General features: G+C 44.3%; 2 protein-coding genes across 2 annotated transcripts in view; one reads left to right on the top strand and one right to left on the bottom strand.

Annotated features, from left to right (window-relative positions):
* The window catches only part of T265_11825 (hypothetical protein), a gene marked incomplete at both ends in the record, with an annotated part of 19,751 nt that extends 8,724 nt beyond the window's left edge, over positions 1-11,027 (top strand). The window contains 4 exons of the mRNA XM_009178604.1: positions 2,140-2,283; positions 5,112-5,279; positions 8,925-9,149; positions 10,630-11,027. Of these exons, the coding sequence (XP_009176868.1) occupies positions 2,140-2,283; positions 5,112-5,279; positions 8,925-9,149; positions 10,630-10,944 (852 nt within the window). The remainder of the gene's footprint in view (positions 1-2,139; positions 2,284-5,111; positions 5,280-8,924; positions 9,150-10,629) is intronic.
* Positions 11,028-12,022: 995 nt separating this feature from the next.
* On the bottom strand, positions 12,023-15,736 carry T265_11824 (hypothetical protein; the record flags this gene model as incomplete). The annotated part of the gene is made up of 5 exons (XM_009178603.1): positions 12,023-12,393; positions 14,359-14,435; positions 14,476-14,809; positions 15,617-15,683; positions 15,716-15,736. 5 exons carry the CDS (start codon positions 15,734-15,736, stop codon positions 12,242-12,244), a joined length of 651 nt encoding a protein of 216 aa, XP_009176867.1.
* Between the last annotated feature and the right edge of the window lie 2,742 nt (positions 15,737-18,478).

The following is an 18,478-nucleotide window of genomic DNA, read 5'->3' as shown; positions in this document are numbered from 1 at the left end:
TTGGACTCATCTCCCAGAATGCGGTTCGCATGATCCTACCTGTACATAGTTGGAGATGCTGCAAGGTATGGCTTCTAATCGATGTCACTGGCGTTCCCGTTGTCAGTTCCTAGCTAGACTTTCTGGATGAGTGTCTCGAGGTGTAGGGGAATGGTTTTGATGGGCTTACACCAAGTCCCTTCGCCATTTACTTTTATTCGTTTCTTCACAATGAAACTTTCAAATAAATTGCGCTTGTACGGTAGCGAAGTATCAGTGTTGAACACTCCTGTCGAGCTGTCGATAATCATTATTTTATTTACTCAAGACTGTATTTCTTTATGTACGAATAATTCAGCCTACACACTCATTTGAGGAAGTAGGGGGCGACAGGCCCTTCAGATCAGCTGGACTCATCTCCCAGAATGCGGTTCGCATGATCCTACCTGTACATAGTTGGAGATGCTGCAAGGTATGGCTTCTAATCGATGTCACTGGCGTTCCCGTTGTCAGTTCCTAGCTAGACTTTCTGGATGAGTGTCTCGAGGTGTAGGGGAATGGTTTTGATGGGCTTACACCAAGTCCCTTCGCCATTTACTTTTATTCGTTTCTTCACAATGAAACTTTCAAATAAATTGCGCTTGTACGGTAGCGAAGTATCAGTGTTGAACACTCCTGTCGAGCTGTCGATAATCATTATTTGTATTTACTCAGACTGTATTTCTTTATGTACGAATAATTCAGCCTACACACTCATTTGAGGAAGTAGGGGGCGACAGGCCCTTCAGATCAGCCGATTTTAGTATTTTTGAACTCGTGTCGTTGTCTTGCATTTACTGTACCTCGTTTTATGTGCGGACACAACGATATGGATAAACAGAACAAACAAACGAATCTCTTCTGATAATTATCATTTGAGCCGCACATTCATCGATGAGGCGGTTGCACCATACAATGCTTTTTTCACGGTAGTGGCCTACATTCGGTTTTTATCATCTCTGATTCCAAAGTGTCGAATGGGAACATTGCTCACGCGACATGGCTTCATTGGGTCAGCTGTCATGTTTGTACTTCTCGAACATATTGAAACCAAGCAGCGACAGCATAAGGAGACATTCAGAATCCTAAGTCTACACAAATTTACAAATCTCAAACAAGCATTGTTCTCATCAGTTATTCCACCTTGTGTCAAATCCAAGGATTATGTCATTTCTTACACAGCGTCTTTTTTCAGATGACCTAGACTAAGTGTAAAGCAACAACCAATACAGCTTTGGTCACCTGATCTCAATCACACCTCTCCCTCACCCAGCAGAAACCAAAACTTGTTGATTTCAAATTCGTGTTCATCATGACGACGATGAATAGGACGGCATTTTGGCTTACACTTTCCGCTTATCATGTCCAGTGTTTGGTGCTTCCTATACTAAGTTGTCTCCTAATAATGGAACCGCTTTGTACTCCCCCAAGCCAGTTCATTGAGCTTCGCCCACTTATCTCTTACCCATTATCTTCGTGTCCGCGAATTACGACTATGTTCCACATTGACCTTTTGCATGCGTCCTATGTCTTTATCTCAAGCGCGTCTGCTGTGCATTCGAGGGGTGTCCGTTTTCAGACACTATTTTTTCAATTCGCCGAGATGTACGATCAACGTTTTTTTGTTTTTTCTCTCTAGTTGCTTGATTTTCTCTATTATGCACCAGTTTCAAACTCCTTTTGTTGATGTTAACGACTCTTCAGAGGTATCAGCCTTTAGAATATCTTAGGAGCAGTCTACCTACAGCGATCGTAGTGCGTAACCTTTTTCGCAAACTCGGAAGGTGGCGTGGTACTGAACTAGGAGCATTCAGCTATTCTTTTTCGTGAGTATTAGGTTGCTCCACGTTTTCACATCCGTCTATTTGTCTTTTTGCCTATTGGTTTGGTTGGCTTCAATTGCTTTTGGTTGTCTGACTACAGCGGAAACCCACTATAACGAGCCTACTGGGCTCAGTAAGTTCTTGATTGCAATGAAAGCCTGTTCATAGGGTACCCACCCGTTACTCAGTAATGTGTTGTTCATTCTATTGGCAGCCTGAAATCGTCTGCACAAGTAATAATCTATGCCTCGATGAGTCCCTACATTGTTCTAATGTTCTATTTCGCTCATTCCTGTAGGTATGCCTACCAACTACAATTGCTGCGGTGGCCGTCTCAAAGCCGTACGATCTCATGGAAGGTTGGGGGCTCGAGGAGGATCCGTTGGTGTTTTGCTTCGGTCATGTCAACCCGGCGAGTAATCTCAACCTGTTCCGTGAGCAAGTAAGCTCGGGCTGACCAGGGCTGGCAGGATTTGATAATTTTAGTAGAGTTTGATGGTTGCCAAACAAGTCTTTCAGAAGGGAGATTTTGCCCAGGGATCCACTTATTTTCACAGCGCAGTGCTCTTTCGAATTTGACTGAGCATGCTTAGAACGTGACATTGTGATGTGAATTCATAATTTTTCCGACCAGTTCAATTTTGTCCGGTGTCATATATTTTCGAAGTCCCGTCGCCCGGTGTTAGGCACACATATGCCACCAACAGCATGTAGTACATTGCACCACAAGGATGTGGTACACCTGTGTTGCAAGCATAGTTTCATATTGGTAGACAGGGGGATCTGCTAAATCTTCAACTGGAATTCAACTCGAAGCCTGGTCGGTTGAGGACATCACGCCGGGCACTCGTCGACGTTTCCAGTCTGGTAGTCGGGGTGGCCTTCGGTCCATACGAAACGTAAGGCACGCACTGCTAGACTCCAAACTCTTAAGAGTGTTTTTTCCCGTTTCAGCCATTCAAAATGTCTCGTGGGCTGTAGACTTCATAGTAGCGTAGAGCTTCCCGAGGGACCGTATCTTATCACGTCCTTTTCGTTGTGATTTAACTTCACTGGTTATGTGCAACATGTGAATCCACCGTGTATGTTTCGTTTTTCACTAACCTGCCTAAGTTGCATTCTGTCGAGGAATTTTTGAACACCTGGTTGATCAGACAGAGCTGGTGATGAGCTTTGGAGTATGTGCTTCTCTGCACCTTCCCTAATGCTACCGGGTCACAATCAGAAGACAAGAAGTCGGCCAGAAAACTGTTAATGCAAAGCGTTTCATTTATATCATTCACTTGCGACTGATCGATTTATTCTCAACCAACCAGTGTGCAGGCTCACACCGGTTCTCGAGCGGTTGTTTTCTTTGTGAGGGGTAGTCATGGCTGGCCGTCTGTGCGCTTGGCTACGGAGCGCACATGTTGCCTTGGCCTTGGTGGGCTTGAAATGCATCTGTGCTTTTTGACCTTTGCTCCGGCACATGATGAAATCGGACTTGATACGCGTGGGCGCAAAGCGTTTCATTTATATCATTCACTTGCGACTGATCGATTTATTCTCAACCAACCAGTGTGCAGGCTCACACCGGTTCTCGAGCGGTTGTTTTCTTTGTGAGGGGTAGTCATGGCTGGCCGTCTGTGCGCTTGGCTACGGAGCGCACATGTTGCCTTGGCCTTGGTGGGCTTGAAATGCATCTGTGCTTTTTGACCTTTGCTCCGGCACATGATGAAATCGGACTTGATTCACACGCGTGGGCGTACATGTACAGCACTGTTTCACCACATGATTGTTCCGCTACACAGCAGGCTGATATGCGGCCGTATTAATGACCTCAGGACGTCTATTGACTCACTGTGCATACACTTCGCTCATGATTGACACAGCATATCAGCCCTCGGTTTATTTCAAGTAGGCGGTTAATTCACTATATTGGCGTGAGGAGTTTATGGGATAGTTTGTTGTGGCGATTTAAGAATGACTCCCAGAGTCTGATTTTCGATACAGAACGTAAAACAGGGGTATCTGAAAATATAGCTCCGATGGAAGATTACGCCGGCACCCTAGTAAGTTCCCAAAGGAGTTGGTGTCCGCTTTTTTACGCATATTTCCTATGGATTATGCCCTTGGGCAGTCCGACGGTTTCTTTGAGACCGGGTTCGCACCAGGTGTTTTTACATGTCAGAAACTTGTGTTTTGATTAACTCGAGGTAGCACAGTAGTTAAAGTGTGAGGCTACTGGTCGAGAGGTCCTTTGTTTGAACCCAAACCTGGCTTATTGGTCACTCTTCCGTAGAATTGGGTAACCCCCTAGTATCTCCGTCATTGCGGTGTCGAAATGATGCCACGCATTAGATTCTAGATGCAAAGACGTAGCAGCGAACTTCGGCACAAATTGAAAAAAGACAAGCTGATTCCTACGGTTTTCGAACATTAAGTGAAAGAAATCAACTGCTGTATTTCGCTGCCTCTCTCTCCTTTCTACTGAATGAAACAAGTAAAAGAAGTAGAACGGGACAACAGTTTTATCGTTTGGTTGCTGCGAACGCTTCAAGATTATGCCAAGGATATTGCTAGTTTCTTTGTGCACTCATTTATTTTCATCACCTGATTCAGCCTTAAGGTCCGTTGCTCTGCACACGATTTGAAGCAGCCCTGGGGTCGATCCTACCCACAGTGTGTGAGTGGTAGACCACAGATGGTGTGTAAATAGGTCGTACACTCGCCCTTGGATATGAAGTTGGGTGCAGTGGAACGGATCGACTCATTCTTTTTTTATGCGAATCAAGCTCTCTTCCACCATCCTAGATCGAGCATGTCTCGATTCCGCGTGGTTAGGTGATCGGTCAACCATGCACAAACGAAACCGAGTTTGTCTTAATGAGATAATGACGATTTGATTCCATATGCCAACAAGGACCTAAACTGACCAACTTCACTTCCCGAGGTCGCTTTCTCTTACAAGGATATCTTGACAGATGTTATTTCCGACGATAGTGGCAGTCGTGAAATGTTGTTTCAAACTAGAGATTGTTTGGGCATAATGTTCCCAGATCCTTGTAGGATGAAGAATTTGTTGACTTTCTGCAACACATGTAACTGAACATTTCCGCTTGGTGGCCTGCTCACTTGGCCTGATGAAGCTTTTGTATCAAAGGTGAAACGTTGCCCAGTTGAAAACTACCGATTGTTTACCGAGCCCTTCTGAAACGAAGTAGTGTTATCCCACCCGCTCAGACGAATAAGATTAACCGTTTTCTCTCACGTTCCCTGTTTTTTGTTTAGGTAAATCGGCTTGCCGAGCTGGTCAACATCCGATCGGAAAATGACACAAAAATTTTTACAAGTGGCTGTATTATTAACATGAACGGATTCCGCAAAGACGATTCCGATGGTGGCACGAGCAAGGAGAAGGGCATCCAGGCAATACGTGCGACAGCCGCAGCGTTCGAAGTAAGTCTGTATCCGCGGTTCTAGTCGATACACGTCGCCATAAATGTGGCACTAGAATCCGGCATCGATCGAAACAGTAAACTGAGCCTATAGGATAATTGGGTGGTCATTTATCCCTCCAATCAATAACCCCATAGCTTGTCACCTGACTGCTTTCCAGTAAAGAGAACTGTATTCTTATCACAGGTAACTTGTGCGCTTGTGAACAAGCAGCTTTTCCAGTCCCATTACCTCCAAAACCAAACTCTCTTACGTGGACCAGACGAAATTATTTTGAGAATTCTAGATCCCGATCATCAGTAAGTGGTGGACCGGCGATTCCAGAAACCCTAGGATTCGAAAGAAACCAGAATCGGTCCATACATGTAGTGGCAATCTTACTCATCGAACATGGATGATACTCAATTTTGTGGGAAAAGGCCCAGCGATTTGACAACAATTCGTTGTAGTTGAAAATTCTCCTGAAGTCCTCATCCTCCACACGACTAAAATCGGTAACATGGATATGCGAATGTGTATTTGTCACCGAAAGGAGCAGAAAATAAGGCGCGTGGCTACTGCCTCCAGTCCTTGCTATGTTCCTCTTTGGAGCGCCTGCAGTGGTCGTTTAGGGACCCAGGAGCATAGATTCTCAGGAAGCTTCCTGAGAACCTGTCCTCCCTCCCAGACTCCTGAAACAACTGCTTCAGGTGTCCCACAGAGAAAGACCTCTCTCATAAGTAGGACTGGAGGAGACAGTTATGTGTCTTATTTTTTGCTAATTTCGGTGACAAATTTATAGTTGAATGGCTTGGTGGCTAAAATGTGGGCTTACTAACCGTAGGGTCCATGGTTCTAATCCAACCTCCGCATTTCGGCTACCCCTGTCTGGGCTTGGGCAATTTGGAGATCCTCGTGCTCCCTTCGAGTGGCATGGCAACTAGGCACCGAAAGGGTGCTACAGGTGAACCATCATATTTATTGTAATTTATATCTATCTGCAGTCAGAACTCACGGAACCGTACGGAGTCTGCCTGTGGGTCCATCTACAGTGAGCTTACCACAATTCTTCAAATAAATTAAACGTGCAAATCCCGTCACTTTGCTGCCAACTGTCAGAAACCTCACATATGTGGATATGGTCTACTCTGACCTACGTCCGTGGCTTTTCCTATCTAATACCGTCTATATTCCATGTCCTAGCTTACATCCTTCAACTTTTATCTGCTTTATCGGAGCGCGCTGGAAGACGATTTTGAAAGTGCATTGTGGTTTAGACTACTTCACGCCTAGACGCGCGTCATTCTAGTGAGCGTATGTCGTACAAATGATCATAAACCCATAAGGTTACCGATGAAAGACTTATATTTTCTTAACTGTGACGCCAATTGCGGATGTGGAGCGTTTTCTCTTGTCATTCTTCATCGCTTCTCTGGAAAACTCGTACCGTCCATTCGATTCGGCTATCTTGTCGCGATAAACTCCGATTCAAACTGCCTTAAAGCAGCTTCATCATCCGCCTGCGTCGTACGCGTACCGATGATTTGAGCGTGTGTTGTGCTCTCTAGATGTCCTGATAGTATTCGGCCAATGATGTCGAGGTCAACATGTTCGCTTCCACTCGAAAATCTAAATAATCGGTTATGTGCTGCCTTGTCCGATTGTTGATTTACTTCAATCCCCATGCGAAGCACATCATGACCTACTTTTAAAATTCAACTCCGTTTGGGTAACCGCGGATACCCTAAATATCAACATATTAACCGTGTTAGTTGGTTTGTTGTTTGCACGGGACCCAGGCTAGCCGTTGATCAATCCTACGAAACTGGAGCCATTTGAACGTTTTTTCGCTGAACTAAGCAATGCTTTGTTGCAGCCTCTTACCCCGTATAACTGGTGATTTATTGACCAGATCCGCTTGCCTATTTGTCAAACCGACGTGCGGTGCACTCAATTTTCCAGTACTGTTAGGAGAAAAGTCGTAGGTCTTTGGCGCTGTTCTGTACGTGATGATTGCCTTGCACTGTGCTTTCGTCAGTCGCAGTCTAGTCTCAGTCCAATTAGACATTTTTTCACCTCGAACCTTCCGTAAACTCCATTATACCCCGCCATCCACCACTTTTTGTCCACATCACTACACATCATTCTCAGCGTCCTAATGCAACAGAACATCTGATGTCGACAGACGTTTTTCGCAGCTTTTCCTCTCCTCTGATCGTGCTCGTTACAGTGTGTTGACGGGATGTCTGTGCGCTAATTTCCGCCCACAGACCGTATTTCAATACTGGTGGCATTTTTGAAACCATATCACTCCAGTCAAAAGTACTTCGTCACTTTTCATTCTGTTTTATTTGTAACAGTTGTACAACACCATTAGCAATATCACGTAAAATGTATCAATGTAATATGTTTTTGGACAAGCGATTTTCGAACCATAGTTGGCTAACTTTTAAAATTAACTGGCACTCTCGTAGAAGATAAGCTAATTTTTCTCTCAACATTACTGAGCTGTGAATTATTTTCAAAGTGATCCTTGGAATGACTCACGCTGAACAGAGCACCATAAACGGAGTTCGAAACTTTGGTCCTATGTTCAGGCTCAAAACATAAGCAACAAACGCACTAGGTAATGGGGTAGGTGTGTTTCAATTCAATTCAGTGGCAAAGGTTTGCACTTCGAAAGAATCATTGTTTCCGAAAGTTGCCCTGGTGTGAGCAGGTTAGTGACGGCTGTGTCCATGATGGTAACTGTTGCATAGGGAACGTGCAAACAATGACCACGGCAAACATTATAACAGGAGCTCCCGATGACCGACCTCGCCAGGGTGTGACTGAGCGAAATGAGAACGTATTATTTATGACTTGAGCTGTCTAGAGACTTGCTACTTATATGCAAGCTAACACCTAATAAAACGAACGATGGAAATCACATCGCCAGCGCACTTCTTCAGAGACGACGACCTGACTGTCAATGGCGTTTTGCTATTACACCACTGAGAATCATGTCGAATTCCACAAACGAAGCTTTGGCGGATGGACATGAAAAGCCTTTTTCGAGAGATTCGATTTTAGCCTTCAAACTAATACATAGCGGAAGATAACTCTTCTCATTAAGAACTTATGGCGTATCTTTTCTTTCCTTGGATTTTATATATCCCAGATAGGATGCGACCCCCTTAGGCTGTAAAATTACTTATTATCGTCGATGGCATTACCAGTGTTACATACCGGCACTTCATTACCCGTGGTGAAGCGGTTAGTGGCAGATCTGCCATCATACCAAAGCGGTATTTGAATTTATGATGGTAGTTAACTGGGGTAGCTTGATATTGACGAGGCTATACATTCCTCAGTACACTGGACCAAGCAAATCATCATCGCTTTTAAGAATTTCATGTGTATTTGCGATAGTTGGCCGCACAGAGGGTTCACGAGCGAAAGCTCCTCCGGCGCTACGTGGAAAAATGGATTTTTGCCGCCCCAGCTAATAAACTAAATATCTGTAAGTCAGAGTCGGTATTTCCGGCAAACACTGGAGACTATTTTGAACACATCACCAGTGTTATTCGAACTTGACCTCAGAAAGTGGCTGAAATCACTCCAAAAGTAGTCAAACCATGCCGTGAGCTTTCAACAGTGCTATCCACCTTATTTTCATCTCTCCAGGTCGATACGATACTCGTCATAGAGGATGGTTTCCTCGAAACATTCCTGCGTGAAGATCTACCGCCGGAAGTTACCATCGCTCGTTTGCCAAAATCCTCAGGTGTTGTAACACGCAGTGCGGATCAGTGGACCAGACAACGCGATGCGCGCGTATGTGCCTATCTACATGGAGAAAATCCTTTCAGACGCCTGCACCCCCATCAAATCACGCTTAAAACCAGTGAAGTAAATTTCTGTAGTATCACGTCTGGTAAATATTATTTACTACTTATCACGTAACGCTCAAGTTCTAGCTTGACAATTTCAATATCGATGGATCCCGAGACAACAGATTATCCCCTATCAAAATCGGAAAGCAACCAATCATTTCCCCGCTTTCTTTCTGCTCGAGGTTGCCCCTAAAGCTTAGTCTAGGCGACCAAATGACCTCACCTCGGTCGCGCCAACTTCATATTCTTCAGGATAGAACAAAGAGACTAGCTGTTGCACGGTACAGTGGATGTATTTCGCTGTCGCTTCCGATATACAATACAGAACATTGTCAGATAAATCAAACAGATCAAGTCTTTGTTATCAGGGTACCGAAAAGATGTCGGTCCCAGCGACATGACCGATCCCTTCTGTTTACATAATTTTGGCCTCGATCCTCTGATCTCAATGAATTCAGTAAACTAACATCTTAACGTGGGTAGCCCTACGCGGTGTGGAATACAGTTACCGGATCGACAGCCACCTTCAATTAAATAACGGGCTGTGGACGAAGCCGGTATTGATGGTGCATTTGTCTCCGGATTTAAATTTGTATCTGGTCTTTGTGAGACGGACTGACTCATACATTGCTGAATCCAAATCGGAATGCATTTAATCTGTCTACGTAGAAGTTATCCCTCAGTTCTGCCAGAAACCCACAGTAAGACAGTAAACGAAAGTGGACGGCGTACTGACCACAAGGGTCGGGATTCAGTTTCATTTGTAATGAATAGCGTAATTGGTTGGTTTTACAGCTGAGGCCCAACGCGTTTCAACGGTAAGCAGGAGAAATAAGCTTAGCTCGGACGAAGTCTCAAAAACCAATGAGACAGTGCTGGGAAGAAACGGCTACCTCACCTGATTCATCGAAAACAACGGGGCGGAGTAAAATCAGACCAACTGGGAACGCGAACGGCTCAAACGACTGTACATATAGCATGTAGGAATGATACGTCTGAGAAAAGATGCACGATCACTGTATGGTGCACGTGGAAGAGTTTTCGCTAGATGTCATGATATAAGAACATTTAGTGCAACCAAAATATGGTTAAATCGATTTCGTGCCTGCGAATTGCGGTGTTTGAATTGCAAGATCCGATGCATGGATAAAACTAGCGGGCAAATGCCGCCTTTGAACACGGTGTCATTATTATTGTATAATGGGGCTTCGTAATATGATCACTGACCTAAATTCACGAGAGTTCAGTATTCCTAATCCGCTCTCGAAATTCCGATCGAAGCGGTATCCAGTCCATTTTCGCATTACCTACTCGAGAATGTTAAGAGACCCTCACCCGTGCTTCATCATAGTTTCACTACGGTACTCAGTGGTGAAATTTCATCCCATACAATCTGCTCTGGCTACGCCTGTTCTTTTTACTCCTCAATATGTCCACGAAGCCCACATCTTAAACGCCTTATAATCGTTTGCCGACGCCATCGCACTATTTTTCAGTACTCAATCTACAAGGTAGGCAGTGAGGCCATTCCCGATGCTCTACTCCCGCACGGCGCAAAAGAGGATGAAGAAACGTGGAGGAATCCAGTTTTGGTCCCGATAGGCCGGGATCTGAAAAACCACCTACTCGCTGTGTCTCAAGCTTCTGAGCCTCAGCATGTTCCAGATGCACCAGTTTACGGTTTCGTAGTGATTGTAAATGTTGCTGATGACAAATCGTCTTTCACTGTCCTCAGTCCGTGTCCGTATGCTCCCCCAAACAATTTGTTCTTACTCACTACCATATGTTATGTCGATCCCGAACTTATTTGAATTTGTCGAATGGCTATCACATTGTTTTTGCTATGTTTGTACGGTTACGGTTGTACATACAATGAAAATAATCAATGTATTAAATGACCGTTGTGCTGTTTGTTTGCTGATAGCATTCTCGTCACCTATGAGTTATCCTTGCTATTTATCAAGTATTTGTGCATGGTTTTAAGATTGCTGCCGTGCTAGTTCTAGTGGTGACCAAGACCGTTTGGTTCTTCATTCAGTGGATAGGTCATGGGGACGGATGACCCATCCCATCCGTACGAACAGCCGGAAAGCATAGGTTGATTACGTTACTCAGTGGCAAAAGTAAAATAACACATTGACTTATATTACCACCTATTACCAGCCTATGATCGTTTCAGCCCTACGTGTGGCTTGGAGAAAAATACTTCACAAAGACTCAGCTTTGACATACGACCTTTCTTTGTCCACCCATCAAATCCGGTTGAGTGTTATTAGCTCAAGGGGTGCAACAAACAGCATGCGTAGTAAGACGTCCGCAGCGGAGAAATTGTGTCCCTTCTGTGGTTCTATGCCCCATTAGATTTCGTTCAGTGTTCGTTCGGGTCAGCTGGGTACCCCTCATTCTTATAGGCGATTTACTGATCTAGTTTTATTTTCGAGGGCCCAGATGAACACACGAGCGCGAGCGGGATTCATATGAGATAGAAAGCTAATGTTCGTACCACGAGTACCGTCACCTGAGTTATAACGGGCGGGTACGGCATAATTAGTGATTTTTTAACTAGCCTAGTCCGTTGATCGTTCACCCCACGCTTCTAATTTTTGAATAAAATTTATACCGATATCCAACGGCGTTCTCGCCTACTGCACTCTCGCAGTCGCCGCGACCGAATCACTTGTTCGTCGGTCAGATTTGTATTCCTAGGTAATTCAGCACTGCGATTTCGGAGCGTGGTGGTCCGAAACCTACCAGGGCTTTGTCGCACACATGGTCGATAAATTGAGTCGAATAGATCAACCACTTCTGTCCAAAATCTCTTGGGGTCACACGGTATCTTATCCCCGGACAACTACGAAATTAGAAAGTAAATCACAAAAAAACATTGATGTCACATTGTGCAGTATACAGACGTTAGAATGGCGCGAACAGTCATCCCCAAAGAACGAAATGCTAAGTACAAGAAAAGCACGGAGACAAAGACAGTCGGACGTATACACAAATGTAGAGTGAGATAAATAATGACTAAGTGCGTGTGTAAGAAATAAAAGTCCACGTGAGGAATGAGAAGCACAGCGGGAGACTGTGACAGTGTCGTAAATGTATCATCTAGTTACCCTTTGGTTGCCTCCGTTCATCGTCATCAACTGCAGCCAGATTGACAGCAGCGGCGTACAACTGAATTAAGCTGATTGTAAACTTTCCAAATGCCACAGGCGCGGTCAGAAAAGCAGCCAGAGTGAATAGACCTTGACCACCAACTGAAATTAGACCGGATGGAAAGCAGATTAAGTGCTTCTGGAAGATGATATGTGATGTGAACACAATGGGATTTTGGATTTAAGGTGAAAACAAATCTATTCAAAGATCCTATGGATCAGGTTTCGCAAGACGATGGGCAGCAAAGTACACTTCACGCTATCACTATCGATAACCTAATTCTCTCTTAAGGACGACTGGATTAAATAGATCGAGTGGTAGGCAACCTTCTCACTGACTTGTCAATATTGGAAGCCGGGACTTGCCTATCCTTTGAAAATCCTAAGAAGCGTACTTCCATAAACCTAGAAAAAATATAGGAATGTGGCATCATTTCAAGGCACATTTGGTAAACGTCATATGAAGTTCGTCCGCGAATGCCCAAACTCATCGGTGATTTATCTCTGTGTTCTGGGATTTATCCTTCCACTGCCTCTTAATTTTGCATCCTTGACAGGTCACCAGTTCTGTATAGATTTTATCTTGCCGATTTGTAGTCAACGTGTTAAAGTTTACTTGGTTGCCATCTTACTGAGTTTTCTCCAGATTATCGACCTCTAATGTTAAACTGTATCACAAGCGTGGATTAACAGCCGCTCAACGGTCTTCTTGGTGCAATCGTCCTTGTTCCCAAGCACTGAAGCAGTATTCCAGAGTTCTTGTGTTGTTGTGGCACAACGGCTGCTCGCGACGATTTAGTATTGCGTCGAACCTACAGGAAACGAAATCGTTTAGGGGAGATAAGATGATATACCTTTTGTTCTCACTATCGTGGAGGCCCGTGTGTGTGTGCTTCAAACCGAAGTGGTTCATAATGACTGTCACTACGATCCTAAGGTGTGTTAAAATAGTTCTTAAGATCTGTTTAGAGGGTCGTTGATCCGAAGGATTGCTAGATTAAATTCAACCAATCGGATCAATCGGCCACCAAACGTAAACTAAGGACATCGGCTGCCTATGGACGCAAGGAATGACCTACTGCAACTGATAACAGCACAGAGATCAGTGCCACTAGTTACTCATATATCTCTTATCATTCCTGACATACAGTATCGTTGAATTCTGGAGGAAACTTATTCCGTCATCCAACTTTGACTTCGAGCAGTGCGCCCCGATCCAAACGGCCGACACAGTATTAAACTAGGATACGAATCCTCGTGTGACTCAAGTATATGCAGTCCACCGTTTCTCACGCATGACTCCCTCGTCGATTGTTACAATATACCCGCCTCCAAACCTCTAGTCTTTGTTGATATCACTTGTAGGTGTGCGATTCGTGGTTGTTACTGCAGCGAGGCTCAGTATTGTTACTGCAGCGAGGCGTCAGTATATGTCATGCTGTCGATGGTGATATGCAGTCACACAATACATATCGGAAGGAATTCAGGAGAAAGTTGGTATTGTGAGAGTTTGAGATTTTCGAAGGCGATTCAGTCCTGTACGTGGAGCCATTCTGTGCCGAGAGGCACTGTACAACTGCTTCAAGCGCACTACGGATGATTCCCAGTAAGGACCAAACAGCTGTACAGAACTTGTCGGCTTTTTAGTACAGGTCAGCTTCAGTTTTGGTTTTCCCAGTGGGGCATAATTAATTGGGACCTCACAATAAGATGCAAGCCAGGACCTCAAACTAAGTCATCAATTACCTCAAGGTGGACTAAAAACGGGTATGGTTGAAAGCCAGTGCTTCGGATGATGAGAAGCATAAAAAATGCTTTCCAACGGTAGTCAGTTCAAAAGTCATCAGAGTTGCGCAAGCCATTGTGTCCACGTGGAATAGTTTGTTCAGTAATCAAGCAAGGGGAAAATAATGTTCTGCAGACACCACTCACTTTTTGGGCCTGTCGTGAAGTTAAGCACATACAATGCACTGTAAAATAATTCGTTTCCCATGCACATCAAGAATAGGACAATCTAGATAAACAGTCAGTGTGTTGTCGGTTGGAAACTACCATCATGTACCTTACTATGATAATAAAACCGCAGCACAGAATTTCCGCCCAAATCAATCGCCTTGTGGGTTTGTCTGCCACCAGCAACTGAACTACAGACAAAAATAGGTATGAGCGTCAGATCGGGCTTACGTATGCAAATGCAACCAGTGACTGGCAATATCTACAAGCATACTCATCTGAAAAAGGAAGACGTAGTTCGGGTAGAAGGTAGCCAAGCAAGCCAACAGACACATTGTTGCACATCGGTCAACCAGCATGTCTAGCATGGCTCCGAAACGTGAACCTAAATGGACAGGAAGGTCAGGGATGAACTTGAAAGTTGGTTTACTTTGGTTGAGTGCTCGTGCAGCATATCCGTCTACTGCATCTAATAGGCCGGAAACGACGTAAGCGAAGACTGTCAGCCAGCAGTCGGTACGCATATGCCAGCATGAATAGACAAGGAGAATTATACGACCATAACCTGAAACACAAAATCATGTCAACTTGAGCCATCTTTCTGTGACAAAATAAAAATCAAGAATGACAGACAGACACAGAGTATTCCATGAAGATGTATAAAAATCAAGAATGACAGACAGAAACAGAGTATTCCATTGAAGATGTAAACTGAAGGGGTGCGATCAGAATGGGGATTAAGTATTCCAGAGGAGTGCTCTTTAGTAAAATTAATCAGGAGTCTCGTGCATGCTAGTTTTTAGGGAGGAAACTGGGGCGAAAGCTTCATCATATCTCAGCAGATGCCGTTTCGAGGCTCGCATTCACGTTTGCGAACAAGAAGGATGGGTCCGTGAACCACAACTACAGGGAGCCCCCCAACACTGTTCCGACTTTGTGCGCTACATAGCAAACGTAGGAGGAAAACAGTCACTTTTCTTGAGCTAAATCAAGGCTAAAATACTCAATCGTAATGCTTTTCATGCCCATGACTGCTTTGTAACCCGTACAAAGGCCAACCTACGATTATGTTGCTCCAGGTAACAGGAGTGACTGAGATCAGAAATGCGGTCAAACCGTCAAGGCTGGCGTCAAAACCAGTGGTTCCTACACGTTTATACGAAAAACGGAACAAGGAAAAGGGGGCTAATTAAGATGGAAGGAAGCTTCTATTTTGACGACGTGGTTTGATACGACTTGAAATAAATACCGTGATATTGGAAACTGATGACGAACTCGTGGGATTTTATCCGCCAAATGCATTACAACATCTTATCACAAATAGTGGGCATGAAAAAACGAAAGACATATAACCTGGTAAAATGACACGCACCTATGATGTTTGGAACAAATAAAAAGACCGAATTATCCGTCGCCGTCCTCGGCATCGCCCGATAAAGCTGAAAACAAGCGAAGAATAAAAGTGAAGCACCGTGGGGTCTATGAACCGCATTACCTTTTTGGTATATTTAGGCAATAGCTACGAGGCTCGTAGTCATCTATCATAACTGCAAGATAAAAAAATTCTTGTCCGGCAGTCGCTCTTCTCAAGTAGTTGTTGACGTCTGCTTGTGAGATCAAATACTACCTAGAAATAATACAACCAAACAACTCAAGACAGCTCACTGGTTAAGGCGCCAGCTTCCGGGCCGGAGAGTCCGTGGTTCGAACCCAGCCTCGCTATCTCAACTGCTCCTGCCTAGGCTTGAGCAACCTCGCAGTATCCCAGCCTTCGTACCTCCTGTCGTTGGCATGGCACCTATCCACCGGAAGAATGCTACAGCTGAGCGATTTGATTTTCTTCGATAAGTAGAGAGCTAAAAGCAGCAGCATTGATGTCTGAGTTAGTGTCATCAGTTACAATCCATATGTATTTTGTACGGATTTGTTCGTCGACCATGTGGAAAAAAACGATAAGGTAGCTACGCATTGGAGGTAATAGCCACTAACCTTGTGGGCTCAACCTATATATTTCGCTAATAGTTGGGGGCATAGTGTACATACACACCAAAGTTAATGGGTTGGATGCATGCATTCCAATAAGTGTGTACCTGGAGCTCAGACAGTTTCTACCACTAACATCCTACCATATCAAGGGAGACTAACTCGACCGGTGCTGCCTATTTGCCTGGTTATGAGCTTCGTGCCTCGCTATCAAACTATGATTCAACCTTTTTGTACCCCAGACATTGTTGAAAGAAAATGAATCCTACGAGAACCCGATGAACTAGCGTACAAAGCCCATACTTGTGGTTTATCACCGGATGATTTATTGCGCGTGAATTATTCCCTCAAAAACACCCAAACTAATTTAAAACAACTGAAAAGGTATTTCCACATGACTTGAGGGATGCTTCATAGGCACCAACGGTTGAGCACTAAGCTTCAACATCTGGCTACACCAACCAGTGAACGAACAGCAGAGTAGTGGATTCGACTCCTCAAAGACAAACTGGCGGTAAAACTATGTTGTAGAGTCTGCACACTGGAAAAAGCTGCCCGAACCTACAATCCCTTATGCCGATTTCATCATTAGTCAAAAAACCTTGAGCAGTGTATCTACTAGGACAAAAAACAAATTGTATATCACGCTTTTCCACGAACGGGTAAGTTCCGCCCAGTCCATTGGTGACTCTTTCCATATTATGCACACGAAATTAACACCATATGAATCACTTTGCAGGCTTTTCAATGAGGTCTGATCACGCTGCCTTATATGTCGTCAAAGATGATGACACTTATCTGGCGTTTATGGTATTCTTTGAATAAAGTAGGTGAACAAAGGCCGCGTCTTGTTTCATCTGGTACACCACTCGAAATATCGAAGTAACTTTTGACGGAACCCATCTGTCATGACTATATAACCCATACCTTTGCATAACCTATTAACTCGTGATTCTCATTCTATTTTCAGTTCATGTTCTACAGTTATTAGACGACTAAAGCGTACATTACGTCTTTCTATTCTGTCTCCTTTCTAATCCCGTCCTGGAACTACTCGACTCTCGCAACAATTGGTCACCGTAGACCGGAAATCTCTGGAAAGAACTATTCATGTGGTGTTCCGGCCAAAATTACCAAACGAAGATCAACTGATAGGAATGTCCACAAGTGGATGAAGCTAAACAGTACCATCCAACTGGCTGCAGTGACTTATCTGGGCACCATATGGCGATGCTCGAAGGACTGGAGTTCCGCTAAATCCAGTAAAATAGAGTCCGACTTAGTGGACCTTCTGTGATCTGTCAAGGACGATACCAAGAACTCCGAAACAGCTAATTCCATGGATTGGGGAACATATATCGGTGACTAATCGACACACTGGCATCTCGCTGGAAATCCCAAAGCTGGTCGTCCCATTCACACGCTGTTTTATAACGTATGAAGAATAGAAAAATGTGTAAAATACCGGTGCCTATCCAAAAAGTTATGAAACTAGATGTATCAGCTATCGCGGCGCGAAGAGACTGGACCTTATCGTAGTACGACGGTATGCGCAACTCAGTAACCCACTGAGCTGTACGGAGGATAGTCGTACAGCATCCAATCTCTCCTGCGAGGTTGATCAATGGATAGAGGTTCGATACAGTCTCCTGACCTTCCAGGTTAAGGGTTGGAATAAATGTGGTAACTACTGCAGCCGTCAGGCTTTTGAGCCAAACACTAGTTGAGGACCCCAATCATCCTTCTGCTTAGGTTTGGGTGACCTAGCAACATTATCAGCCAACATACAACTGGTATGTGTTACTGGTGTATTGCTGTCATTGATGATGATGCTATCGCGCTTTAAGCTCCATCAATCTCACAGGAAAAGTCTACGCCAACCCTCCACTTATGCGCCCTTCCTTAAAGCGAAAGTCTCGGGCTGGGCTAAATAAAGGGGTATTATCATGAATATTCTTTGTGCTCACATTGTCGTTTTGTATTAACCATGCTTTCGCCTTCATTTTCAGCTTATGTACGTCTATTCTTAGACAAGTAAAGCGCTACTCATTCCACGCTATTCATTCTTGTTCTCGCGCTCAATCAGAACCGATACTCTATTCGTAACAATTTACTTGTCTTAGAATACAATGGAACCGTTGCTGCGACCCAAGTGTTTCGACGCAGATCCTAATTCTCCAGACGCAACAACGCGTTGGAATCATTGGTTCCGAACCTTCCAAACGTTTCTGGGCACTGTCGAATCGCCCAA

Source organism: Opisthorchis viverrini, assembly GCF_000715545.1.
Source record: "Opisthorchis viverrini unplaced genomic scaffold opera_v5_603, whole genome shotgun sequence".
NCBI classification, from domain to species: domain Eukaryota; kingdom Metazoa; phylum Platyhelminthes; class Trematoda; order Opisthorchiida; family Opisthorchiidae; genus Opisthorchis; species Opisthorchis viverrini.
The sequence above is the reverse complement of the archived record's forward strand: the minus strand, read 5'-3'. Positions and strand labels throughout refer to the sequence as shown.